The sequence below is a fragment of the Glandiceps talaboti genome, chromosome 1, assembly GCF_964340395.1.
Source record: "Glandiceps talaboti chromosome 1, keGlaTala1.1, whole genome shotgun sequence".
Lineage (NCBI taxonomy): Eukaryota > Metazoa > Hemichordata > Enteropneusta > Spengelidae > Glandiceps > Glandiceps talaboti.
In genome coordinates this window covers 13,993,875-14,017,624 of record NC_135549.1, presented here as the reverse complement: position 1 = coordinate 14,017,624, position 23,750 = coordinate 13,993,875, and the positions used below count along the sequence as shown (strand labels likewise).

The 23,750-nt window shown below is 37.0% G+C and overlaps 1 protein-coding gene across 1 annotated transcript in view; it reads right to left on the bottom strand.

The window, feature by feature from the left end:
* Nucleotides 1-23,750, bottom strand: part of LOC144433517 (uncharacterized) — a 120,309-nt gene that overhangs the window by 1,989 nt on the left and 94,570 nt on the right. Inside the window, 26 exon segments of the mRNA XM_078121828.1 lie at nt 663-742; nt 1,261-1,464; nt 1,838-1,971; nt 2,202-2,290; nt 2,538-2,740; nt 2,971-3,102; nt 3,353-3,466; nt 3,792-3,905; nt 4,139-4,293; nt 4,663-4,783; nt 5,568-5,859; nt 6,570-7,249; nt 7,913-7,949; nt 8,897-9,063; nt 9,339-9,414; nt 9,786-9,920; nt 10,183-10,344; nt 10,709-10,819; nt 11,198-11,277; nt 11,739-11,942; nt 12,328-12,461; nt 13,036-13,124; nt 13,438-13,640; nt 14,272-14,403; nt 14,643-14,756; nt 15,220-15,333. Of these exon segments, the coding sequence (XP_077977954.1) occupies nt 663-742; nt 1,261-1,464; nt 1,838-1,971; nt 2,202-2,290; nt 2,538-2,740; nt 2,971-3,102; nt 3,353-3,466; nt 3,792-3,905; nt 4,139-4,293; nt 4,663-4,783; nt 5,568-5,859; nt 6,570-7,249; nt 7,913-7,949; nt 8,897-9,063; nt 9,339-9,414; nt 9,786-9,920; nt 10,183-10,344; nt 10,709-10,819; nt 11,198-11,277; nt 11,739-11,942; nt 12,328-12,461; nt 13,036-13,124; nt 13,438-13,640; nt 14,272-14,403; nt 14,643-14,756; nt 15,220-15,333 (4,076 nt within the window).

The window sequence follows — 23,750 nt, the reverse complement described above, 5'->3', positions numbered from 1 at the left end:
GCCATCGTTCGTATCAACATCTAACGGAAGTGACGTTCAAGTGTGATATCGAGGCTCTTGGCATTCATCGTCTGCGCACTGCTCACATCTTTGCAAGAAATTGGATATGTAAAACTGCTGTTCACTAGCTTTGCCTTCAATGCAAAATGAGACATTGATACGATTTCAGGTAAGTTATAAATATATTTGTATAATGAGTATATTTCCAGAGACTTACAATGTCAATAGAGTTTATGGTGGAGTTTGGCAAGTAAGGCAAAATAAAAAAAAAAATTTGTTTCCGATAACATGACTTCAGAAAATAAGGTAGGTAGGTTGGAATTTTTGTTTGATTTTACATTAAATTGTTAAAATGTTACTTGGAACCCCAAGATAAGATACTCGTTGGTCACAATACATCCATGCGAGTTTGATGAGGTGTAAAAGAAGTAAATGAAAACAAAATGATTTTTTTTTTTAAATTGTGACCGCAGATGAGGCAAAAGGTATGAAGGTGTAAATGGAAATAGAAGTAAATTGCTACCTTTTTACCTTTCTGAATGCCAAAAATTATTTACGGCCCGGGGCTTAAACTAGGGTTGATCTGGTTATCGGAAACACACTATTTTATTTGGCCTAATGAAAATTTTTATATATTTATTTATAACTAACTTTTCACTTACTAATCAACTTCATCATTTTTGTAATCGAAATGCCAACCCTGCATTTCATAGTTGCGAGATCCCAGATACCAGATATATTTCTGTACAAAAAAATGGAGAGTTCAAGCATAGACCCTCCACCAGGGTCTATGGTTCAAGTTGTGAACAGTGAGTCTTGTGGGTATTGTTTTTCTGAACCAGATATTAAAATTGAATGCATGATTGTGCAAGATATAAAATACGAGATGCAAGTTTCTAACAATTCGTGCTATAGATGAAAAACAATGCAAAACGTCCAGGTAGCCGAAATATGAACGGTCTGTCAATTTTGTGTTACGTTTACTTTGTAATGTAATGAAATGTGTACCATGGCAACACTGGTGACTTAAGCTGTCCTTGCAACCATCAAAACATTCGTACCACCCCTTTCATCACGAAATTGGCAATCTTGCGAACGTACATGCAGGGAAACATATGAATTTTGACCTTTTTTCTCTTCATTTTCCTCCTGTTTTCACTTTACATGATGTTGGATATCGCCATGAATCCAAATGTTCAAAAAGGTAGTGCATTTGTTCACCTAGTATCAGAAACCAGTCCTCTAAATTTACAAACATACCTCGTACATTGCATATGCTGCAGTTCTCCACAACATACACTTCGTGTAGTACTGATCAGCATAAAACACTTGCCATGGTATATAATCATCATCTTGATCTAAATACTGCATCATCTCTAAGGCAATCACGTGATCTAGGCGATGAGCTTGACCCAGGTGGAATGCATCGTCGAGAAGGTGGGCTCTGTTTCTGACTGGTATGGCCTGAAACGAGACATAAAAAGCAGAAGAAAAAGCTTATTGGTTGTACGTAACATTTTCCTTTGATAACTTTGTCCTGTAAACCATGTTATAAACATATATCGTGATTACGTACATACGTTACAGACATGAAGCTAATTTTGCTTGAATGTCATTTGGCTTAATACATTAAACTATTCTTATGTTATATTAAGACTGTACATTTATTCAGGCGTTTGTCTTCCATGTTTTGTGATTCCAGTTCCTAGATGCGTGTTTTGTCTCGTCTTCTGATATAATACGAAAATCAAACATTGGTCAAAATGAATGAATCATAACAAACACTTATCCAAACCAAGTAAATGCACATTAACCACATGCTATATTGTACCCTTACCTGGTGATCAACCAACAGTTGTTTTGCAAGAAGTCTCCAATTGTCCATATCATAATTGACTCGAATATAAGCCGACTGGTTTATGTTTGCCAGATACCAATGTAGATTGGTTAGTCCCTCCAGGGCAATATTTCCTTAGTTACACATAAAAGACAAATGTGTCGATTTGTTTTGAAATATCCATTTTTCTTTAATAACACAACTTTAAGTATTAAATACTGCAAGGTGACCTTCCAGGTTTGAGCCATTTGCTTGCCTCAATGTACAACACATATTAAATTAATGGTGATTTTAACCAAATGTCTTTCCGATTCAGTATCAATGAATAACACTAATTTTGGGTTGAAATAACTGAAATTCTTACCTCCAGTTTTATGTAACCACAAAGTGTTTGGTACTTCGTATTCCTTCTCTGCTTCGTGTGTATATGTCAAAGGAATGTGCCAAACATACCTATCGGAAAATGTTACAAAGAATTTGAAATTGTCTTTCAATGAAAATATTAAGAACAATGACTAAAAACGGAACCTTTTTATCATTAAAGTGACATTTTGTAAACCGTTTAGGTAAGCGATTTCTGCTTAAAGTTCAGATTTTAATAATGAGAATGGGTCCCTGATAGCAGAACTAATCATCGAATTGTTGATCCATAGTAATATTTGTAATTAAATCGTAGATACATATCGTCATATCATCTTACCTGAGATTTGTGTAATATTTATCCTGTGGTTCATCATTAGGATCAAGTAAGAAGTGTTCTTGTTCAGCAGTTATCATATTGGTCCCAGTTCTTGTCAGAGTTACAACGGGGAATCCCATCTGTAGAGTCCACGTGTCCATGATGTCTTTCATGTCATACCCAAGGCTTTCCTTCATACTAATTCCCCATAAGTCTTCTACTGTCTGTATAATTAAAGGAAAACAAACTTTTAGGATATCCCTCATCATCAAAGTGCTCCCAACGTATGGTTGAAATGTTGGACCATAATTTATGGGCAGCCAACCTGAATACTTCATATTACCATGGTACATCCTATAGTTGACCTTAGTATAGGGACTATCTTATCTTTTATGACAGAAGTGGCCTGGACATAACATCAGAGTTTTTCAAAAACGGATGCATGATCCCTTACCTCAGTCAGTGACTGCCAGAGATCGTCAGACACAGTATTACCCCATTCATATTTGTGCAGATAACGACGTAATCCTTCAAAGAACACGTCTTCACCTAGAAACGATCTCATCATCTCGATCAAAGTACCTGCCTTTAGGAAAATGAAATATTTGTTATCTTAGCTATTAATCTTGTAAATAGAGTTTTTGGTACACTTTAGCAAATTGAAAAAGATTGGACCAGAAGTTAACGTTGTATAAAATCAAATGTGAATAGTCACTTTTATAAATTATTAGTGTAGAAATGTTTATTTGTTATGTTTTTTTTTACTGATTTTGGGATTCACACTTCTAGCTTAATGCGTCACTAATCCAGGAATTAGGAAAAAGTAATATATTAACCTTTTGGTAAACCATTCGACTGGCAGTTGTTGGTGTTATAACTGGTCTGGAAGTGCCAACTTGATCCGCAACGAATGCTCGATAAGTATTGTCTTTCAAGAAAAACTGGTCAAACTGTTGATGTGAAAAAACCCACCGAAAATGTTACCAACTTCAAATATTAGCACCATATGCATACCATGCTATAGATCTGCGCACTCAACTTAACACTGAATTGGAACATTCCTTTATCTTCTATATTGTTTTGGATTTACCTTCCTGTCATATTTTGATTTCAAATGATTAATTATATATGAACTATCAGCAGATGGTCTTGAATTACAAAGAAAGAGACCTCACTAGTATAATTTGAATGTGCCATGTCACATTCTCTGCTAGTGAGTGTTAAAAAAGACACTTGTCAAGTAGATAACAATACAATCACTATGATACTCCTTACTGCATCATATCCATTCTCTGAATAATCTAAACCATAATACTCGAAAAACTCTGCAAATCCTTCATTTAACCACAGATCGTTCCACCATTCCATAGTGACAGCATTTCCAAACCACTGAAATGAAAATAATTGAGATACAAATTATATCGTAGTCGTCTCTCATTTAGAGTGCATGCATCAAATTCATTGGAGAAAAGTCATTACCACTCCACCACCACCACCACCACCACCACCATCACCATCACCATCATCATCATCATCATCATCATCATCATCATCTCAAGCATAAATCCCTTTTTCACGACTGAATCTGAATCAGATCTGAATAATAAAATTCGCAATTTTACCTGATGTGCAAGTTCATGAGCAATAATTGCAGCAACATTTTTCTTTCGTTCGGGGGTGTCATTATTGTAGTCGTAAATCATATAGTCCTCACTGTATAGAACCAGACCCCAGTTTTCCATGCCACCAGGGAAAAAGAATGGTAAGGCTGGCATGTCTGTCATGAAAATATATCACCATGAAAAGAAATGGATATCAAACGAATAACCAATAACATTCACTTAAGAATTAGATGAAACAGTCACATTTAATAGGATAATTCACACAATAAAGTCCTTACCTATACTACTACCACCGTTGCCATCCTCCTCCTTTACTCTTCCTACCCCTACCCCCTCCTCGTCATATTCATCATCCTCGTCCTCCTCACCCAACCACCACCACCACCACCACCACCACCACCACCACCACCACCACCAACACCATCATCATCATCATCATCATCATCATCAAGCGCATCATCATCAAGAACGCCATAACAAGCACAAATGACAAGAACTCTAATGCGTGAGAATGCCACACGTACCAATTTTTGACGGTACATAACTTAGGTTAAACAGATCTTCAAACATTGATATTTGATCCATTCCAACATACAGGGCATATTCTGCATGTTCTATTAAACTAGGTTGACTACAAACTCCAAACTGAAACAAAGAAGAACATTAATTTACACAAAAATAATCCCTTCTCAAAATTACAAATACCATAAATATACATGTTAATGTGTCATTTCGGGTATCTGTAAAGTTATGTACAAAAGAGTATACCTGATGCCAGTATATGTTGACAACTCGTGCGAGAGAGAATACTACAGCTTTGAAGGTAAATGGTTGACACTATCAATACAAAGAAAGGAGCCAGTGCTTCAAATGAATAAAATACTACAGAAAGAAGAATATCTCTTGCCCCGAACGTGTCTTTTGATGTACAATGTTTGGGTGATAATATAAGTTAGTGTTATAACTATATGACCTGGTAGAGAATGAATACATTAGATGGCGTTATTGGTTGCTATCATAGATGAATTAGTATGGATGGGTTAAACTTGAAATCAAATATGTCGTTTGCAATAAAAGTTTTAAAATCTTCTAAAGATATGTGCCAAGGAAAAGGGTTGTTTGAACAGTATTCAATATCGAAGACAATTTAATGATGAAAAGTAGAAAATACGACGCAGTGTATACTAGTATATAGATTGAATCAACAGGTGGTTATACATAGCATGTCTACTGGCTGAATATATGAATCTGCGACAACTACACTTGTTCACTGTCAGGGTAAATGGTTACATGGCAGAGTGTAGCGGGCCATACTAACCAGTAAACATGCTAGTTGCGGCCGTACATCTTCTATTCAGTGGGCAAAGTATATAATTGGGCCAGTGAGTAGACGCACTTGCAAATGTAGTGATTGAGAAAGGCATCTTACTGGAATATTATGCCGTGTGGTGTTATACATACACGTCCATTCACCGATTGTATAGGCATTGAGATAACTAGCCATCGCTACTGTTGTCTCATATTTAGTAACGTTCCAGATATTGCCATTGTCATCTTCTTCCACAGTATTACTCTCGATCTCGGCATTAGAAAGAGCTATCCGACCATCTTGGTGTGGGTAAACCAAAGTTGTCGTAAAATTTGCACGAAGAGCTGGTTCGTCAAAGCATGGGAAAGCACTACGTGCTCTCCTAAACTCAAACTGCGACGCCAGGTAATGTCTGTCGATAAAATACACAATACCTTTGCATAATTTTTGGCTAGTATCAACATATATTTTGAACTGCATCTTCAGCTAGAGACGTCACAGAAACATCGTTATATGTGATTTATGTATTTATGTCTGATAAGAAGGGCATGATATCTGATGGATGTCTGATATGAGAGAAGTAGACTGTTTTCGAGTTTGCCAACTTTCCGAGTACCCACATATGTTATTGTTTGTAAAATGCAGTCTTTAATACCCAAGTTCCTTCCTAATGTAAGCTTAGGTAAGTTTTCGACCGACCTTTTGTAATTTGAGTAATGTATCAGATAAGTCTGGATTTGTCTCGTTGATAAACCGATGCAGTGATTTAGATAGCGTACACGTGCCGTTATGTGACGTCTTTGCAAACAGAAACATACACTAGAAAGCATGCCACGTTAACTTATGAATTAGCATGATGTAAGAATACTGGGTCAGGAACATGAAGCCGAGGACTATTTTTGAAATTTGCTTTAAAACATTAGTATCGACAAATGTAACAATTATGTACACTGAAACAAACGTTTGCTGTACGTGTCACGTGTGGCTATAATTCATAACAATAATAAATTATGAATTGTAACTATCAGTATAATTCATGCAGTCAGTAACAGATAATAACCCGTCAAAACTGAGTTAACAACTAACTGGTTTAGAAATGGTGAACTTTGAGTGTTAACTTACTTTTCTTCACCGTTTTCTGTATATGTATCGTTGTAAAATCCCCGGTAATCTGCCTGGTCTAAAGTACCTACATATTCTAGAGTGATAGTATATTTACGACCTGCTTGTAACTGCGAGGCTGTTGTTATGATTGTCCATCGGTTTTCGACCTGTGAGCCGTCAGTGGACTCAACTGTGATTTCTTGGTTGCTATCCGTATCTTTTACAGTGACACTGTTTATAGTCATTGTTCTATTATGGACTATGATTTCATTCGTGGATTTGACACAATCGACGTGTATTTCTGTGTCACCTTGGATGTCCATAAAACTGCCATCACTTGAAGGGTAAGATAAATGTTCGTCCATAAAGACTTTTAGACGGACATTATAGTGGTAAGGTATGATTGTATCTGGTAATCGTCCTTCAACTGTGGGCTCTACATCTGGTACTTCAACAGGTGTTGGCATTTTACTTTCCTCGGGTTCGGAAATGGTTGGAAGAGGACTACTTGGACAGCTCCTATCGGGGATGTAGTAGGTCGCCAAAACTGCACCAGTCACAAGTAGGCAGACGATGACTGCAACTACAAAACCAGCTGTGTTCGTGAGAAAACACCCCCCTTCCTTTGACTTCTTCGAGTCCGTCATACCCACTTCGTAATCACCGTTTAAGCCCTTCGTGTCATCCATTAATTCAATCTGTTGTGTAATGGTGACAATCTCCAAAGTATAGCAATGGATCGGATCCGGAAGAGTCTATCGAGGGACCTAACAATATTACAGGTTACCTGGTGGAGTCTGCAAGGTAAGTGACCAGTGCGCCGGTGCGTTTTAGTAAACGAAATCATTCCCTCTGATTGGTTGATAGTTATCTTTACACAATCTAAGCAAACTTAACATGAAGTACACCCGAGTGTCACGCCCTTTGACCTACATTTGGCGCTGTCTTTCTGATAGATTTGAGGGTACTCGAATACTTGTCAAATACTTTATTGTATAATTATGTCAAATGGTCAAAGGAGACATTGATATCACAACCAAGAATCTGCCTAGTAACCTGTCCTGCACAGCTTATTGAGCATCTCCGAGGTTTGACTGAGATAACGTTGCTCACAAGATTCATTAGAATATGCCCATCAGAATCAGAATTAGAATCAGATCCCGAATTTAGTTTCTAGGGAACGCCATGCAATACTACTCCCCAGAAAAAGTTTAGATGCAAAATACAACTTGACATATGACTTGCATCACGGTTTTTCAGCAATTCACGAAATTATTTCAAAATGTAAAATTTAGTTTTGTGGACTATGCAGAGATTTCAGTAAAGACTTTTCTACTTGCGATTAAGTCAAGTTTTCTCACTAATATACCACCTAGCCTGGAGTCCATGCCCTTCAAGCTTTATAGGAAGAATGAAATGTGACGGTCACTAATGGGAAACCATCAGAGACTGTATAGCGCTTTTCACTTTGCCCCTATTCTTAACTTCGGGACTTTTCATGTACTTCATGTACTCAAAGTAGTAAACCGTGGTAATATCTGATTCTGTATTTATATTCACTTGGTCGCTATTCACCAGAAGGGCTACAGGTACCTTGTAAATAACGTAGCCGTTTATGGTTCAATGATAAGTGTAGGAGTAACAGACGCTGTCGGCCCGGAGCTCATCACGTGATGTAAACATTAAGGAAACTTCGACATGATTTTGAAGAATTCACTTTAATTACAAAACAAGTTCTTTCTCTCTCTCTCGGCAATCCAGGTTTCACTAATATCTAGTTTCCATACCTAAAATACACACACTTTGCCTTTTTAATTGTCTTGTCTACGTTTAGCTTCAAAATGCTGTTGTGTTAAAGTTATTGCTGTTGAATGTGTTACAAAAGGTTTAATATTTGTATTAATACAATATGTATATGCGATCTTTATGGAAATGGAGGTTTTATGGTAGAGTTCTTTCCCTGTGTGTTTATATTCTGTCAATTGTGTCCATAACAAATGGCAATGACGATGTGGTCTTGATGTAGTGCATATACCTTTTTCAATAACTATTACTGTCATTTAAACGTACATACTATAGTTATTGCGCTACAGTACGTCGGGTGTTCGCTGTTTTCTTTTCCCCATTCCGTTGAAATAGAGCCATCTTTGGCAGTCTAGTTGGCAATAATAATGTATAAACAAACTTTTACAAAAGTTAAAAGAAAACCAATTTTTAATGAATCCTGTGGTAAAACGACATCTTGGACTTGTACATAGAAAACTGCTGGTACAAAAATATGACTGGTCGAATATCCGTACACATTCGCTAAGTAACTAAAATTCTGGATTCCTGAATATTCTTACATAGATATGTTGTCCATGTTATATGTAACAGCTTTTAAAAGATCATGGATGTCCGCCATATTCCTTTCCACCCATTTGATATTGGTTTGTACTTTCTCCACTGCATCGTAAAAGTTATTGGCTTCTGTTCCAGGCATGTCGTAATACTTCTCTCCAAAGGCGTTTAGCTGTTGAACAAATAGTAAGAAGACAAATTACGATTTTACGGTTTGCAAAATATCATCGAATTAAGATAATTTTTGTAGGTTCTTCTTAATCTAGCCATTTCAAGAACGGGAAAAGTTTCTGGATGTTATTAGTCACCCTGTTCATATCTTTTCATCAGTTTAAATTTTGGGGAATACTACACAAACCTAAAATTCAATATGAATACATTGTGTAAAATCTGATACCTTTAGAATTTGAAAATACAAATTTTGTTACATTTGACTGTTCAACTTACCCGTTGAAGATCTTTTTCTGTATTCATTTTACTAGCAAACGACCACACAATACCGTAAGCGCTACTTGGACTTTCACTATACATGTGAAAAAAATCTTGTGTTACATGAATCGATGAAGACTTAGTATTATAGTATATGCAATATTTATGTAATACTTCACAATCCACAACGATTGTGTTACACTAGACAGCTCGAGTTTCTCCACATAGATTATCTTCTCGTCACAAGTCTTAACTTCTGAGGTCAAATATCAAAGGAAACTAACATAAGAATGAGTATTGGGAATGCATGCAGTTCTATTCTACAGGAGAGGATTCCTCTGTGTAAATCCAAATCGTCCTAATTTTTAAGCTGTTTCCTAGGAGAACATACGTCCTTGCCATTAATATTGAAGATGTTGTAAGATAACTTGGAGCAATTTTGTTTGCAGTTCTATGTGTACTCACGTTTCTAGAAGGGCGTCAAAATTCTGCTCTGTGAAATCCCATGCTAAATCAAATCCCAGGCCAGAGTTATCTCGTACATATCCGATAGTTGTACTGGCACCGAATTCCGTGCCTTCTAGGGCTTCTTCCATGTAGCTGTAATATACAGTGTACAAATCAAACCACGTTTTAGGGATTTACAATTCCTCTATCTTCTTCAGATACTTACTATATTTTCAACCGAATAATAAACGAACCGAGCAAAAGAATTTGAAACATAATCGACAACTGCAATCATTTCTACTATATTTTCCCCATGCTTTGGTTGATCATAATTTCACGTAACATTCTTCTCTCTTTTAGAAAGTAACAGAACATCTGCATAGTACATCTGATATTTTAACGTTTATTTTCCTACCTCTGTAAGTTCCAAGGTGTTCTGCTGCATGCCATAGCTGATCGCAATCTTCCTCCTTCATCGATGTCCACTTTCTGTCTTTCGTATGCAAAGTTATATTCGACGTCGCCGCCATAACGAATTGCAGTACAGTACACTCTACTACGCATGTTTGTTTCTATCCTGCAATCACAAAAATGTGATAGTAAAATCATAAAGAGTATCGTACAAAGACTAATCTTCCGAGTGGAAACAATAACAAAAACATGGATGGTATTCATTAGTAGTCATTATGAATATTGCAATGCGTACCATGTTTGATGTATGCACATGTCAACTTGCCTAAATTACATAAAATGTTAAAAGTTAGATAAAGGATAGATTACTGAATCAACAAAAGTGACATGACCCGTGTGTCAATAACTGAACTCTCATTTACATTACACGTTCTGTTTTTGTGTGAAATTCAAGTGAAAACCATCGCAACACTTATCCATTTTCTTCATAGAATCAGGATATTCTGAACCATGACATACTGTATACATACTTGTTATCATCAGGGTTCGCTATCCATTCCTTGTACTGCGCAGACGCAGACTCTACACAGTCTGCATGGCTGTAATCACAGGCTATTCTTAAGGTATTCAATTGTCTATAACTACAAGTAATGAGAGTGACGTGATTATTAGTGTAGCTATTCCAGTATAGACGTAAAATCATCAAAACGGTTATTAGAATGCTTTTCGCCTTAATATCTTAACACACTTAAAACGGAAGTGACGTTCAGGTGTGAATGTGAGGCTCTCGGCTTTTATCGTCTGCTGTTTGCTCACACTTCTTTGGAAGGTATTGCACATGTTAAACATCGGTCACCAGCCTGCATTAAATGCCTAAATACGAAACGTGTGGTTTTCGGCATAACTGCAAAAATAGCATGACTTTTGTTTCCAAAGACGAAAGCATGCACAAATGGACTGCCTTAATTACTACTTTTCTACCAATTCATCTATTTAGTATGAATAAACTGGTCACTTACTAATCAACTTCGTCATTTTTGTAATCGAAATCCCAACCTTGTGTTTTATAGTTGTTCGATCCGAGATGCCGAATGTATTTCTGAAAAAAGGTAACATTCAAATGGTTAAACAGTGAGTTTTGTTTGGTGAAGAAGAATATATTTTAATAGGGCGAAGAGTTATGCAAAATATACAAGATGGAAGCTTAATCGAATTTCCATCCAGTTGTGCTATTGTTAATTGAAACACAATAAAAGTGTCCAGGAATCATGGATATGAGCGACCTGTCATCTTGTGTTGCTATGTTATATAATGGGCTCCCATAGTGACTTAATTTACCCCTTTAAGCTTAACCAGTGCTGCTAATATCACTGAATGTTCATCCATCATTAACATAGCAACCCTTCATTGAGGTAAATCCAAGAAACATCTGAAATTGTACTTAGTTTCTTTCTCTATTTTTGCATAAGATGGTGCAGGAAACCACTTTACTATTCTAAATACTCAGCCAGGCAGTGCATGCATCCCACCCACAAAATATCGGAAAGTTTGAAAACATACCTCATACATGGCATACGTCGCAGTTCTCCACAGCATATACTTGGTGTAATATTGATCAGCATAAAACACTTGCCATGGTATATAATCATCATCTTGATCTAAATACTGCATCATCTCTAAGGCAATCACGTGATCTAGGCGATGAGCTTGACCCAGGTGGAATGCATCGTCGAGAAGGTGGGCCCTGTTTCTGACTGGTATGGCCTGAAAACAAAAGAAATGATGAAAAAGGCTATCGACAAAGGAAGATGTCATGCTTATATGAAGTGAATACAAGTTAACCATGCTTAGAGAATATAGACTATGAAGACTGAGGGATTGTTTGTACCAGAACCATGTAAACGTAAACCTTAACTTTCTCGCACATTCTATCAATTTAACGTCAATAACGTTCTTAATATTGTGTTTTGTCGACACATTACATTGTTTTCAGACGTTTAATCCTCCATTTTTGTGATTCTAATCATTTTCTAGGTGTATGTTTTCTGATATACAATGAAAATCAAAGATGAATTAACAAAACCAAGCCTATCTTAACAAACAGATATTAATCACTCATGATTTTGAAAGTGCCATCTGTACCCCTTACCTGGTGATCAACCAACAGTTGTTTAGCAAGAAGTCTCCAATTGTCCATATCATAATTGACTCGAATATAAGCCGATTGGTTTATGTTTGCCAGATACCAATGTAGATTGGTCATACCCTCCATGGCAATATTTCCTAGTTATCAAACATATGTATTTAAAGAAATGTGTCAACTCGTCATTCACCTACTCTTCTTTACATACAGATTACTACATAACAAACTTCAATTCGAGCCTCCATTTGAAAAGTTCGAGCTCTTTCCTTCAGCAAACAATACGTGGACTTTGGGGTGGTTTTCAACTATTTACCCGATATTGGACTTGATACGGTCAAAGTCTGCATGGCTGTCACATCATTATGTTCTCTTGATATTTTTTACTTTATCCTGACACGTTTCAGTCTACTATATTTTAGTTATCAGAACAATTTTTGTGTTTGATTGAATCTTCGCATTTCTTATAACCATTTCGATATGAATACAGCTGGTATCGAAAACACAACATGGTCGTGTAGTTACTGTTACTAGATTATCACGTGCTTTCACTTCAAGTCACTTAGCTATATAGCAGAACCATTTACATTCACTTGATATATCCTACGTATCACTAGTATTTCAGAAAATATCATTGCAACTAATTAATTACTTGTGATCCCAACAATCTCTTTCAGATTTAGTGTTTAAGAATAACACTTATTTTTAGCTTCTTACCTCCAGTTTTATGTAGCCACAAAGTCCTCGGTGCTTGGTATTCCTTTTCTCCTTCATGTGTATATGTCAAAGGAACGTGCCAAACATACCTATTTGAAGTAACCCAGGAACGTTACACAACCAATTTACTTTTATTATTCAAGTATCAATGTGACAGTTAAATCTGAATGCGCTATAAACCCTTTGACAACCAATAAGCAAGCAATGAGCCTTTTCTTACCACCACCACCACCACCACCACCACCACCACCACCACCACCGGTACCACCACCACTAATATTTAACAGTTTAGGAATGAGGTATTTTGCCTGAAAGATGCAACTGCTACTCCACTGACACTGTAACTTTTAGTACTTTTAAGCAATTCTTAGCTAAATAATTCTGTAAACCATATCGCCTCACCCTAGATTTGTGTAATATTTGTCCTGTGGTTCATCATTAGGATCAAGCAAGAAGTGTTCTTGTTCTGCAGTTATCATATTGGTCCCAGTTCTTGTCAGAGTTACAACGGGGAATCCCATCTGTAGAGTCCACGTGTCCATGATGTCTTTCATGTCATACCCGAGGCTTTCCTTCATACTAATTCCCCATAAGTCGTCCGCCGTCTGAATTGTCAAAAAGAAAAATATAATTTAAGTATCTTTCGTCATCAAGATATCAAGACCAGATTATTTATGGGGGTGTGGTGTCTGTATGGATACAATTCAACAGATCCTCTGTTTCAGAGACACTGTAAGCTTACACATGGTGACGTAAAATTTAGATTGTGACAAATTTTTAACATTGTAATTATGGGGCCACATATAATTCTAGAGATTTACAGGAGTATATACATGTGGTCATCTCAGTAAATCGTGTGTATATTGGTTTCAATAATTATTTGTCTGGTCATGGCAGAAACACGGACTCGGGGATCCCTGTGGCATTACCAGCCTTGGTCGTAGGCATTACATAGCTCCATGAATCGAATCTCAGACCACTATATCTCTATACTATAGTGGTCTGAGATGAAATCGAACGAACTGTCAATTGGTATGAACACATGGGAAAATTGGACAGTGAACTAGAGTCACTTTAGAATGGTGCTTAGAATTGATGTTATCTTCTATTGTCTTGAACGAATCACTTGGATGATGGCACGTCGATTTTTAAGGATGTGAGATGCACAGTTCACTATATATATACCTCAGTCAGTGACTACAGGATATCGTTAGAAACGGAAGCACAATTCCTCACCTCAGTCAGTGACTGCCAGAGATCGTCGGAAACGGTGTTACCCCATTCGTGTCTGTGCAGATAACGACGGAAGCCTTCGAATAATACGTCTTCACTTAGAAAAGCTTTCATCATCTCGATCAATGTACCACCCTATAGGAAAATATAATATTTGTGTAATATTAACTCATCTTAGGAATGCAATAATACTCACTTTTACATTTAACGAGATCAGGTCAGAATGTTCAATAATAAAAACAACAAAAGCTTACACGATTAGTGTAAAACTTTGATTTCAACTAAATTCGTAATACATTCTTTTAGACTACTTCCTGCTATACGCATTTAGGTCTGATTAGTCACCCAAAATGAGTAAAAAGTAAAATATTAACCTTTTGGTAAATCATTCGACTGGCAGTTGTTGGTGTTATAACTGGTCTGGAAGTGCCAACTTGATCCGCGACGAATGCCAGATAAGTATTGTCTTTCAAGAAGAACTGGTCAAACTGTTGGAAAAAAAATCATTTGATATTAGTGAATATATTTTAGAGATGTTTTATAAGGCGATAAATAAAATCATTGTGATGGTCTTCTAAATTTCAAAATTAATTAAAAGGCAATATCAAATGGAAATCGTTAGGAGGGTTGAGTGACGTTAGTTGACCTTATATGACTTTTTACCGCGTTACTGTGCAGTATCCTCTGAAAAACGCATACAGTGTGGATTTGCTGTATCATTATTCAACTCGACAGTGATAGTCAAAATGGATTGCTGAGATTTAGTAACAAACGACTGATAATTAACAGAATTAGTTGTACCTTCCACGAAATTGTATTTCTGTATTATCGTTATTTGAATACGCCACACCACACTCTCGATCTCTGCTCGTGTTTGTTGAATAATAGACCTGTTGCAACATGAAAATACAATTTCAATATCATGAATAAGGATGCCTTCACAATCCTTACCGTTTCATATCCCTTTTCTGAATAATCTAAACCATAATACTCGAAAAAGTCTGCAAATCCTTCATTTAGCCACAGATCGTCCCACCATTCCATAGTGACAGCATTTCCAAACCACTGAAATGAAAAAGAAGTAGAAGTCTCTCAGTCTGAGTATACATTGTATGTGACTTTGGAAAGTTCAGATTTATACAAAACAAAAGCATGTGTACATTCATGTACTTTTAGAGTACTATCTATCACCAAGACAATCGTTACCAAAAGAGTGAAATCAAAATTTTACCTGATGTGCAAGTTCGTGAGCAATAACTGCAGCCACGTTTTTCTTACGTGCAGGTGTGTTGTTTTCGTAGTCGTATATCATGTAAGCCTCCCTGTAAAGAATCAATCCCCAGTTTTCCATGGCGCCAGGTGAAAACACCGGTAAGGCTGGCATGTCTGCGATGTAAAAATGATGAGAAATAGTTAATATACCTAACAAAGACATTTATGTCTAGGATTTAAAAGACAGCCTAAATACTACGTTCGACAGTATGATGTGCATAATGAAGTTGCAATAATTACACACCACCACCGCCACCACCACCACCACCACCGTCATCATCATCATCATCATCATCATCATCATCATCATCATCATCATCATCATCATCATCGTCGTCGTCGTCGTCATCATCATCATTATCATCATCGTCGTCGTCGTCGTCGTCGTCGTCATCATCATCATCATCATCATCATCATCATCATCATCATCATCATCGTCATCATCAAAATGCCAACTGAGCTCAAATGGATGAGAAGGCAACACTTACCCATTTTCACGGGTACATAACTTAGGTTAAACAGATCTTCAAACATTGATATTTGATCCATTCCAATATACAGGGCATATTCTGCATGTTCTATTAAACTAGGTTGACTACAAACTCCAAACTGAAACAAAGAAGAACATTAATTTACACACAAATAATCCCTACTGAATAATCAAACTGTGCAGTTTATATCAGGGAATAAAAGTGCCATGTGCCACGGTAATTACACGCGAGTATACATAATGCTGCAAGTGGTAACAATGTCAATATGATTTGGATATAGTGTGAGACAGGACAAAGGAAGTACGTTGTAAATCTATGACTTACATCAATTGAAAATTTAGAGAAGTCTGTATTCATGGTAAAATAGACATACAAAATTCAGAAGTTTTAATGGGGTTCCTCTTTTTTGGCTGATAAGATGCTGTTTTAATTATAGGATTTGGTGGAGAATGAATGGTGTCAGTGATTGCTATATTATACATGGAGCATATTCTTGTTATAAAAGTTTGAATAGCTACTAAATGCTGTCACCGAGGAAAGGGTTTGGTGGAGAATGAATGGTGTCAGTGATTGCTATATTATACATGGAGCATATTCTTGTTATAAAAGTATGAATAGCTACTAAATGCTGTCACCGAGGAAAGGGTTTTGCACCAAACAAGAATCTGGGCTAAAAATATTGACAGTAATTAAACTAGAAAAATCGATTTGACTCAACAGGTGGTTATACGTGTAGTTTTAAGCAAATAACCGTCGTTTATCGAGGACAATACCTGCCATTCAGTGAGTGAGTGAGTGAGTGAGTGAGTGAGTGAGTGAGTGAGTGAGTGAGTGTGAGTGAAGTATAATGGGGTCAGTAATGTTAACAGTTCTCACCGGAATGTTATATCGCGTGGTGTTATACATACACGCCCATTCACCGATTGTATAGGCATTGAGATAACTAGCCATCGCTACTGTTGTCTCATATTTAGTGACGTTCCAGATATTGCCATTGCCATCTTCTTCCACAGTATTACTCTCAATATTGGTATTAGAAAGAGCTATCCGACCATCCTGATGTGGGTAAACCAAAGTTGTCGTAAAATTTGCACGAAGAGCTGGTTCGTCAAAGCATGGGAAAGCACTACGTGCCCTCCTCGACTCGAACTGTGTTGCCACGAAATGTCTGCCAATAGAAAATATATACATTTTAACCTAGTCTTGTTTCTGGGGGGTTTGAATACCCAGGCATATAATTATACTTTCTGAAAAATGTGTACAATGATACTGAAACGCTCGCTGTAAATCAACCCGAACAACTTATTGTTTTAAGCGTGGAATCCTTACCGATTGCATGTATATGATTACAGGACATTCTTTGGTCCCATGAAAACGTGAATACGGCTTCCCTAGACTCGTGGATACTCTAGCGATGATTGGTTGAGGATACGGTGGAGTTGTAAATATCTACGAAAGTGTATACATACATACATACATACATACATACATACATACATACATACATACATACATACATGTGTGTGCATATGTCATATATTGATATGTTAATTAACCATTCGTGTACTTCCATTACATGCAATCAGTCGACACTCAAAGTTCGTTGTCTTCGTTATCTGGGTAAAATCAAATAAAATCATGAACAGGTATGTAACTGTGCATCGTTATATGTGACTTATGCAATTTGATTAGATAACGCATGGTATTAAGCTTTTAATCTGATTGGGGTATGACTGGGGAGGAATAGACATGATTAACTTTATGTGCCTTCCGTTTTTCCCTCGATGCATATTTCGGTCTATGTGTGATACACGTTGAGATTATTACATATAGATGGTATAAGCTAGCCTGGAGAACCCATGCTCGTTCCTTGTCATTTCATCTCTTTGCAGACTATAATGTATTTGGGTTGGACGTACCGTACTATAAAGCATGTCTGGACATTATACACTCCAAGCAAGGCATTGTGAAACTAGAGAAACACAAAATTATTATATCTAAGTACACATAGTACATGAAGAAGTTTGTCGTCAAAAATGTAAATCTTGAAACGTTGTTAATAACCGGTAATCAAAAGTTTCTAAACTTTGGCCATACACTATGCGCACTATCTCAGGAAGCACTCCACATCGAGAGATTGTGGAGAGTTTCTTGATACAATAATACCAAAAGTGTATGGCTGGGCTACGTGTATCATCATCATTTCCATGTCTTTGTGTTTGTTGTTGTTGTTGTTGTTGTTGTTGCTGTTGTTGTTTTGTTTTTTTGCGTATGTATGTATGTATGTATGTATGTATGTATGTATGTATGTATGTATGTATGTATGTATGTATGTATGTATGTATGTATGTGTGTGTGTGTGTGGGGGGGTGTTATTTTGTGAACGTTTCGAAATTTTAATTTTTTACTCCTCTATGTGTCAGTACTAATATGTAATATAGATTGTTACCTGGAAATATTAGAGACACTAATCGGCAACGCATACATGCCAGGGAGTATGTTTGTCCCCTTGTAATCAGAACTTTTCAACTTCAATTAAACTCATATTGGTATAGCTGAACTAGGCCGACACGAGCAAACACTTGGAGGAGCACCTATCAAGTGCTTATCAAAACGTCTAGTAGTCCCAAGGTTACTGAATGCTAGAAGTACGACTTCCCACATTTCGCTACACACTTGACACTGCACTTTGTTTTTCTTGTGTGCAATGTCAAACAGACATTGTCGTAATGCCAACTGTCCTCTTTACGGCAACGCTGGTAGTACGCATAAACCGTTCCCTGATGAGGTGCGCTCTCGTGTATAACTGTCTATTCTCATATTAAAGCTCGATCTGGCTTGTGAGAATTGAGACAGCTATAGGCAGTTTTCTATCTACTGCACATAGAGGGACACTGGACAAACGTCCACGGATATGCCCCTACTATACATCTTTTACCCAAAGTTCCTGCACTACAGTAACCCATTGAAATAATGTTGCAGTAGTATTAGATGATATCGCTGACCACCCAATGGTTTAGATAATATGACTGTATCAACACTGTACTGTACATACACGTGCCATTGTGTAATGTGTTTGCAAACAGACACATACATACATACATACATACATACATACATGCATACATGCACAAGAACATTATATACATGCAATTTTTACTTACAACTGGCGACATCAGACAGTGGACAAACTGAACCTGTTACAAACTAGGGAAAGTAAACAATTGAATTGGATTAATGACACTTGGCACAGCATGTTAGAACAACAGAGACTTGTATAACATTTCATGGTTTGATTAGAACAGTTTTATAGCCTCTTTGTGTGTACATGAAATGCCAGGGGAACTGGAAATTTCTTGCGAATGTGAACTACTATCATGTAAAGTGGACACAAAAAAACTGTTCCTATCAAATGGTGGAATGTCGAAAAATACAAGTCTGTGTACTTCCAGCATCCTGTGCCAAATGCTATTAATCCAATTCAATTGTAATTACTTTTACTGTTTGTAACAGGTTCCATTCGACTACAGTCTGATGTCGCCAGTTGTAAGAACTACCGCGACGCTGGTATGTCCTCTTAGAAGTCAAGAGGTTATCCATAGAGACGTAAGCTTATACTCCCAAATGAATGTTTAGCTCCGTAGCAGTCATACAGTCGATAGTAATTTGTCAAAACTAGGTCAGATATGAAGTGATTTATAGATTTATGACAGAATGGATGTATTGATAACTTACTTTTCTTCGCCGTTTTCTGTGTATTTAGCGTAGTAGAACCCATAGTAATCTGACTGGTCTAAAGTACCTACAGATTCAAGAGTGATAGTATATTTACGACCTGCTTGTAACTGCGAGGCTGTTGTTATGATTGTCCATTCGTTCTCGACCTGTGAGCCGTCAGTGGACTCAACTGTGATTTCTTGGTTGCTATCCGTATCTTTTACAGTGACACTGTTTATAGTCATTGTTCTATTATGGACTATGATTTCATTCGTGGATTTGACACAATCGACGTGTATTTCTGTGTCACCTTGGATGTCCATAAAACTGCCATCACTTGAAGGGTACGATATGTTTTCGTCCATAAAGACTTTTAGACGGACATTATAGTGGTAAGGTATGATTGTATCTGGTAATCGTCCTTCAACTGTGGGCTCTACATCTGGTACTTCAACAGGTGTTGGCATTTTACTTTCCTCGGGTTCGGAAATGGTTGGAAGAGGACTACTTGGACAGCTCCTATCGGGGATGTAGTAGGTCGCCAAAACTGCACCAGTCACAAGTAGGCAGACGATGACTGCAACTACAAAACCAGCTGTGTTGGTGAGAAAACACCCTCCTTTCTTGGACTTCTTCGAGTCCGTCATACCGATCTCAAAATCACTGTTTAAGCCCCTTGTGTCATCCATTGATTCACTCTGTTGTGTAAACGGTCCGGGAACAATCTCAAAAGCAGAGCAGCAGTGGAGAAGGTTGTCGTGCGTGCACTCTAAATATTCACAGGTGGAGTCTGCAAGGCAAATGACCTGACGACAGTTTACCACTAAGTTTAGCAAACGAACTGATTTGTTGTGATTGGTTGATAGTTATCTTTTAAGCAAAGTTATCATGAAGTACACCCGTGATAGTTTTAATCGCCACGCCCTTTGAGTACACCAGTGATAGTTTTAATCTCCACGCCCTTTGAGATAATCAATCTTGGAGATATCCTCCTGATTAGGGTATGCATAAGGGTACTTATGCTATACTTGTCAAATATTTTATTATGTACATTCAAGCCAATATTTGTCAATGGGTCGAAGGGAATAAAATCCAAATATGTTGTGGACAAGGACATGAGATGAGATTTTCCAAGACTCTGATTACCGAAGACATGATACATTTGCCAATTTCATTGCCAGGTGATGGACTTTGAGAGCTAGTTTCAATCTTTTGCTGTGTCGAAATGACAAAAGAAGGGATAACGGATGAAAAGAGGGCAAAAAAAAAAAAAATACAAACGCATGAACCAACTATATAAGAACAGGGCATACTCAGGTTTGTTAAATTTGTTGGACATATACAATGAGATGAATACTAACTAAGAAATATATGTAATTGCGATAAGGACGCATACTATCGCATAGACATATTTCTACGCTAACAATGTTTTACATCTACAGTTCCCATTCCATGATACGTTGCAGGGATCCGGATATATTGGCGTTTCGTACGCTTTCATGCCAGTTTAATACATGTCTGGAGTTACTCCGAGGCCGGTAATGCGTAAATGTAGAACCCATGGGCACTGTCTGAGTAATCGTCTCCATCAGGAACTATTCCAGGACTACCTCAAATCGTAATCGTCTTTGCGATTGAGAGAGTAGGATAGTGATAAAAACTTACAGATTGGGTTTGTGTGGAGCACTCCCTCTGAGTTTGGGTCGTCGACTGTCCGATAATTATGAAATTGATGTTCAAAGGATAACGTTAACGCTTTTCCCAACCTCCATATATTTATACTTTTACATTTATACTAGTAAATAAGAGGCAGTACGCTTGTTTCAAATGCTAACTTCCCCACTACTACTATCCACCAGCACACGTTGATCATTGTTTATATGTGAACCTCCTATTGGTCTCTTACCCCGTTCTAGGTATGGTAGGATACCCTCTCTGTTTTACTAAAGGGACACAAGCTGGGTTTCTACGTTACCAGGCGTCATTTTTGTTAGAGCATTTTCGTGATATTTTATTTACTGGAGCATACAATAGGGAACTTGCAATCCAAACTGAGCATGCTCAGACGCAAAGGACTATGGGATTATCTGTGGTTATCGTAATACCTAATCTGGAGCTACTGATAAAATTAACCTCCCACAAAGATCAGGGTAACTATGAATTGATCATTCGTGGTTATAAACAATGTAACAATACTGTTTACAATGCTAATTGATTAGTATTTATCATCACATTTCCCATGATGCAACATTCAACATGGCGGGTTTGCAAGTTCCCTATTGCATGATCTCAAAGCTGGTATTAAAATATAACTTATGAACAATCCGATGACATAATTTATTGCCTAAAAATATCAAGGACATCCCTACATATATAATGCAGTCAACTGTTCTAACAATGCCAGAAAAAAACAATTGTAATATTATAGGAGGAGTGCATCAATATTACATTGTAACATTATACTTTATTTAAAATATTTTCGCTTGAATAAAAATGCATAAACTCGTACTGTGCCAATTTGACCATACCATGATACCATACCATTGGCACAAGGATGAGTACACCAGAAAGTAACAGTGCCAAGTAACAATGCCAAAAACCCAAGCCTGCATTTTAGTGTTTTAAAAAAGTGACACAAGAGATGAATGAATCATGCATTGCAGATGTATAACACTAACAATAAACTAAATATACATGTACAATTTGCAGCCACTTTTTCTGAAGTTGAAATTTCTTACGATGTCACGTTGCTATTTGGACTTTCCTCATCTGATATACATGCAGTGTGGATTTTGTACTGACCTGTGACTGGAGTATGGCAGTTTCACCATCAGAGAGCCTGGGCGCCAGCGCAGAGCTCTCCGATTTATATAAACTTCCGGTATATCCAGAGAACTGTGGAACTGGAACGTTAGATTTTGTGAACTTGAACCCTGAATCAAGATACTACATCACTGGCTGGTTAATCTGGAATTTCTATTATTCTCTAACTATTAGAAAAGCAATAAACAATAAACATGTATATATATACTGTAGGTATGTTGTATTAAGTTACATATTTCGCAGGTTATCAAAGTTGGAACAAGATTGCATATTTGTGTCGATTTTTTTACTACTTTCACAAAAGCTTTTACACTTGAGCATTTTGTGTGTTGCATTTGACTTAGTAACACTTACGATTAAAGTAACAACAATGATATTAAAGTTGACGTTATGAACGAAACGTTAACTTGTTGGCATTATTCAATATTTTTCTTAGTTTAGCGTGGATAAGATTTGCACGGCACAACCATTATAACAATTTCTGCAACAGTCGACATTCCTTGATCTTTCTAGCAGTTACAAAGTAGTAATCCACAAATGTAAGCTTATAATCTAGAGTAATATGAAACCCACTGCACACTCTAATCCCAAGTTGAAATTCAGTTCAGGAAATTTGTTTCACAACATTTACATTTTTAATGACTTCATGTATGTCGGCTATAACATCACACAAGAAATGAATTATCTAACGCGCTTCAGCAAATCTTTCCAATGTTGACCGTTACACCTAGATATGTCATTATGTACATCGCAGAAGCTGTACTCTAATTCATCGGTACAACATGTATTTTGTTCAGAGGGAAAGGGAACTTACAGCAAACTGTCGGACGGTTATGTCTTTTGCAGGTTCTATGAAAACTACGAGGAGCGTAAATATGACATCGTCAGTTATTGTTGAATCATGAATCGTTTCAAAACAATTACTAGTTCGAAATATTGCACATGAGAAATATGTTATACGAAAATTAGAGAAAATATCGCATGCTGGATTCTAATTAGTCGTATGTTTCAGCTTTGTGGAAACATAACCGGAAGTTAGAATCACGATGGAAGAGAAAAAAATATCAACACCGTGGGATATTTTGATCTATGACAAGTTAAAAATTAAAGCATCCGATATATGAATTTTATACACATGTATTAGTCCGACTATACTAAGTTGATATGACATTTCATGG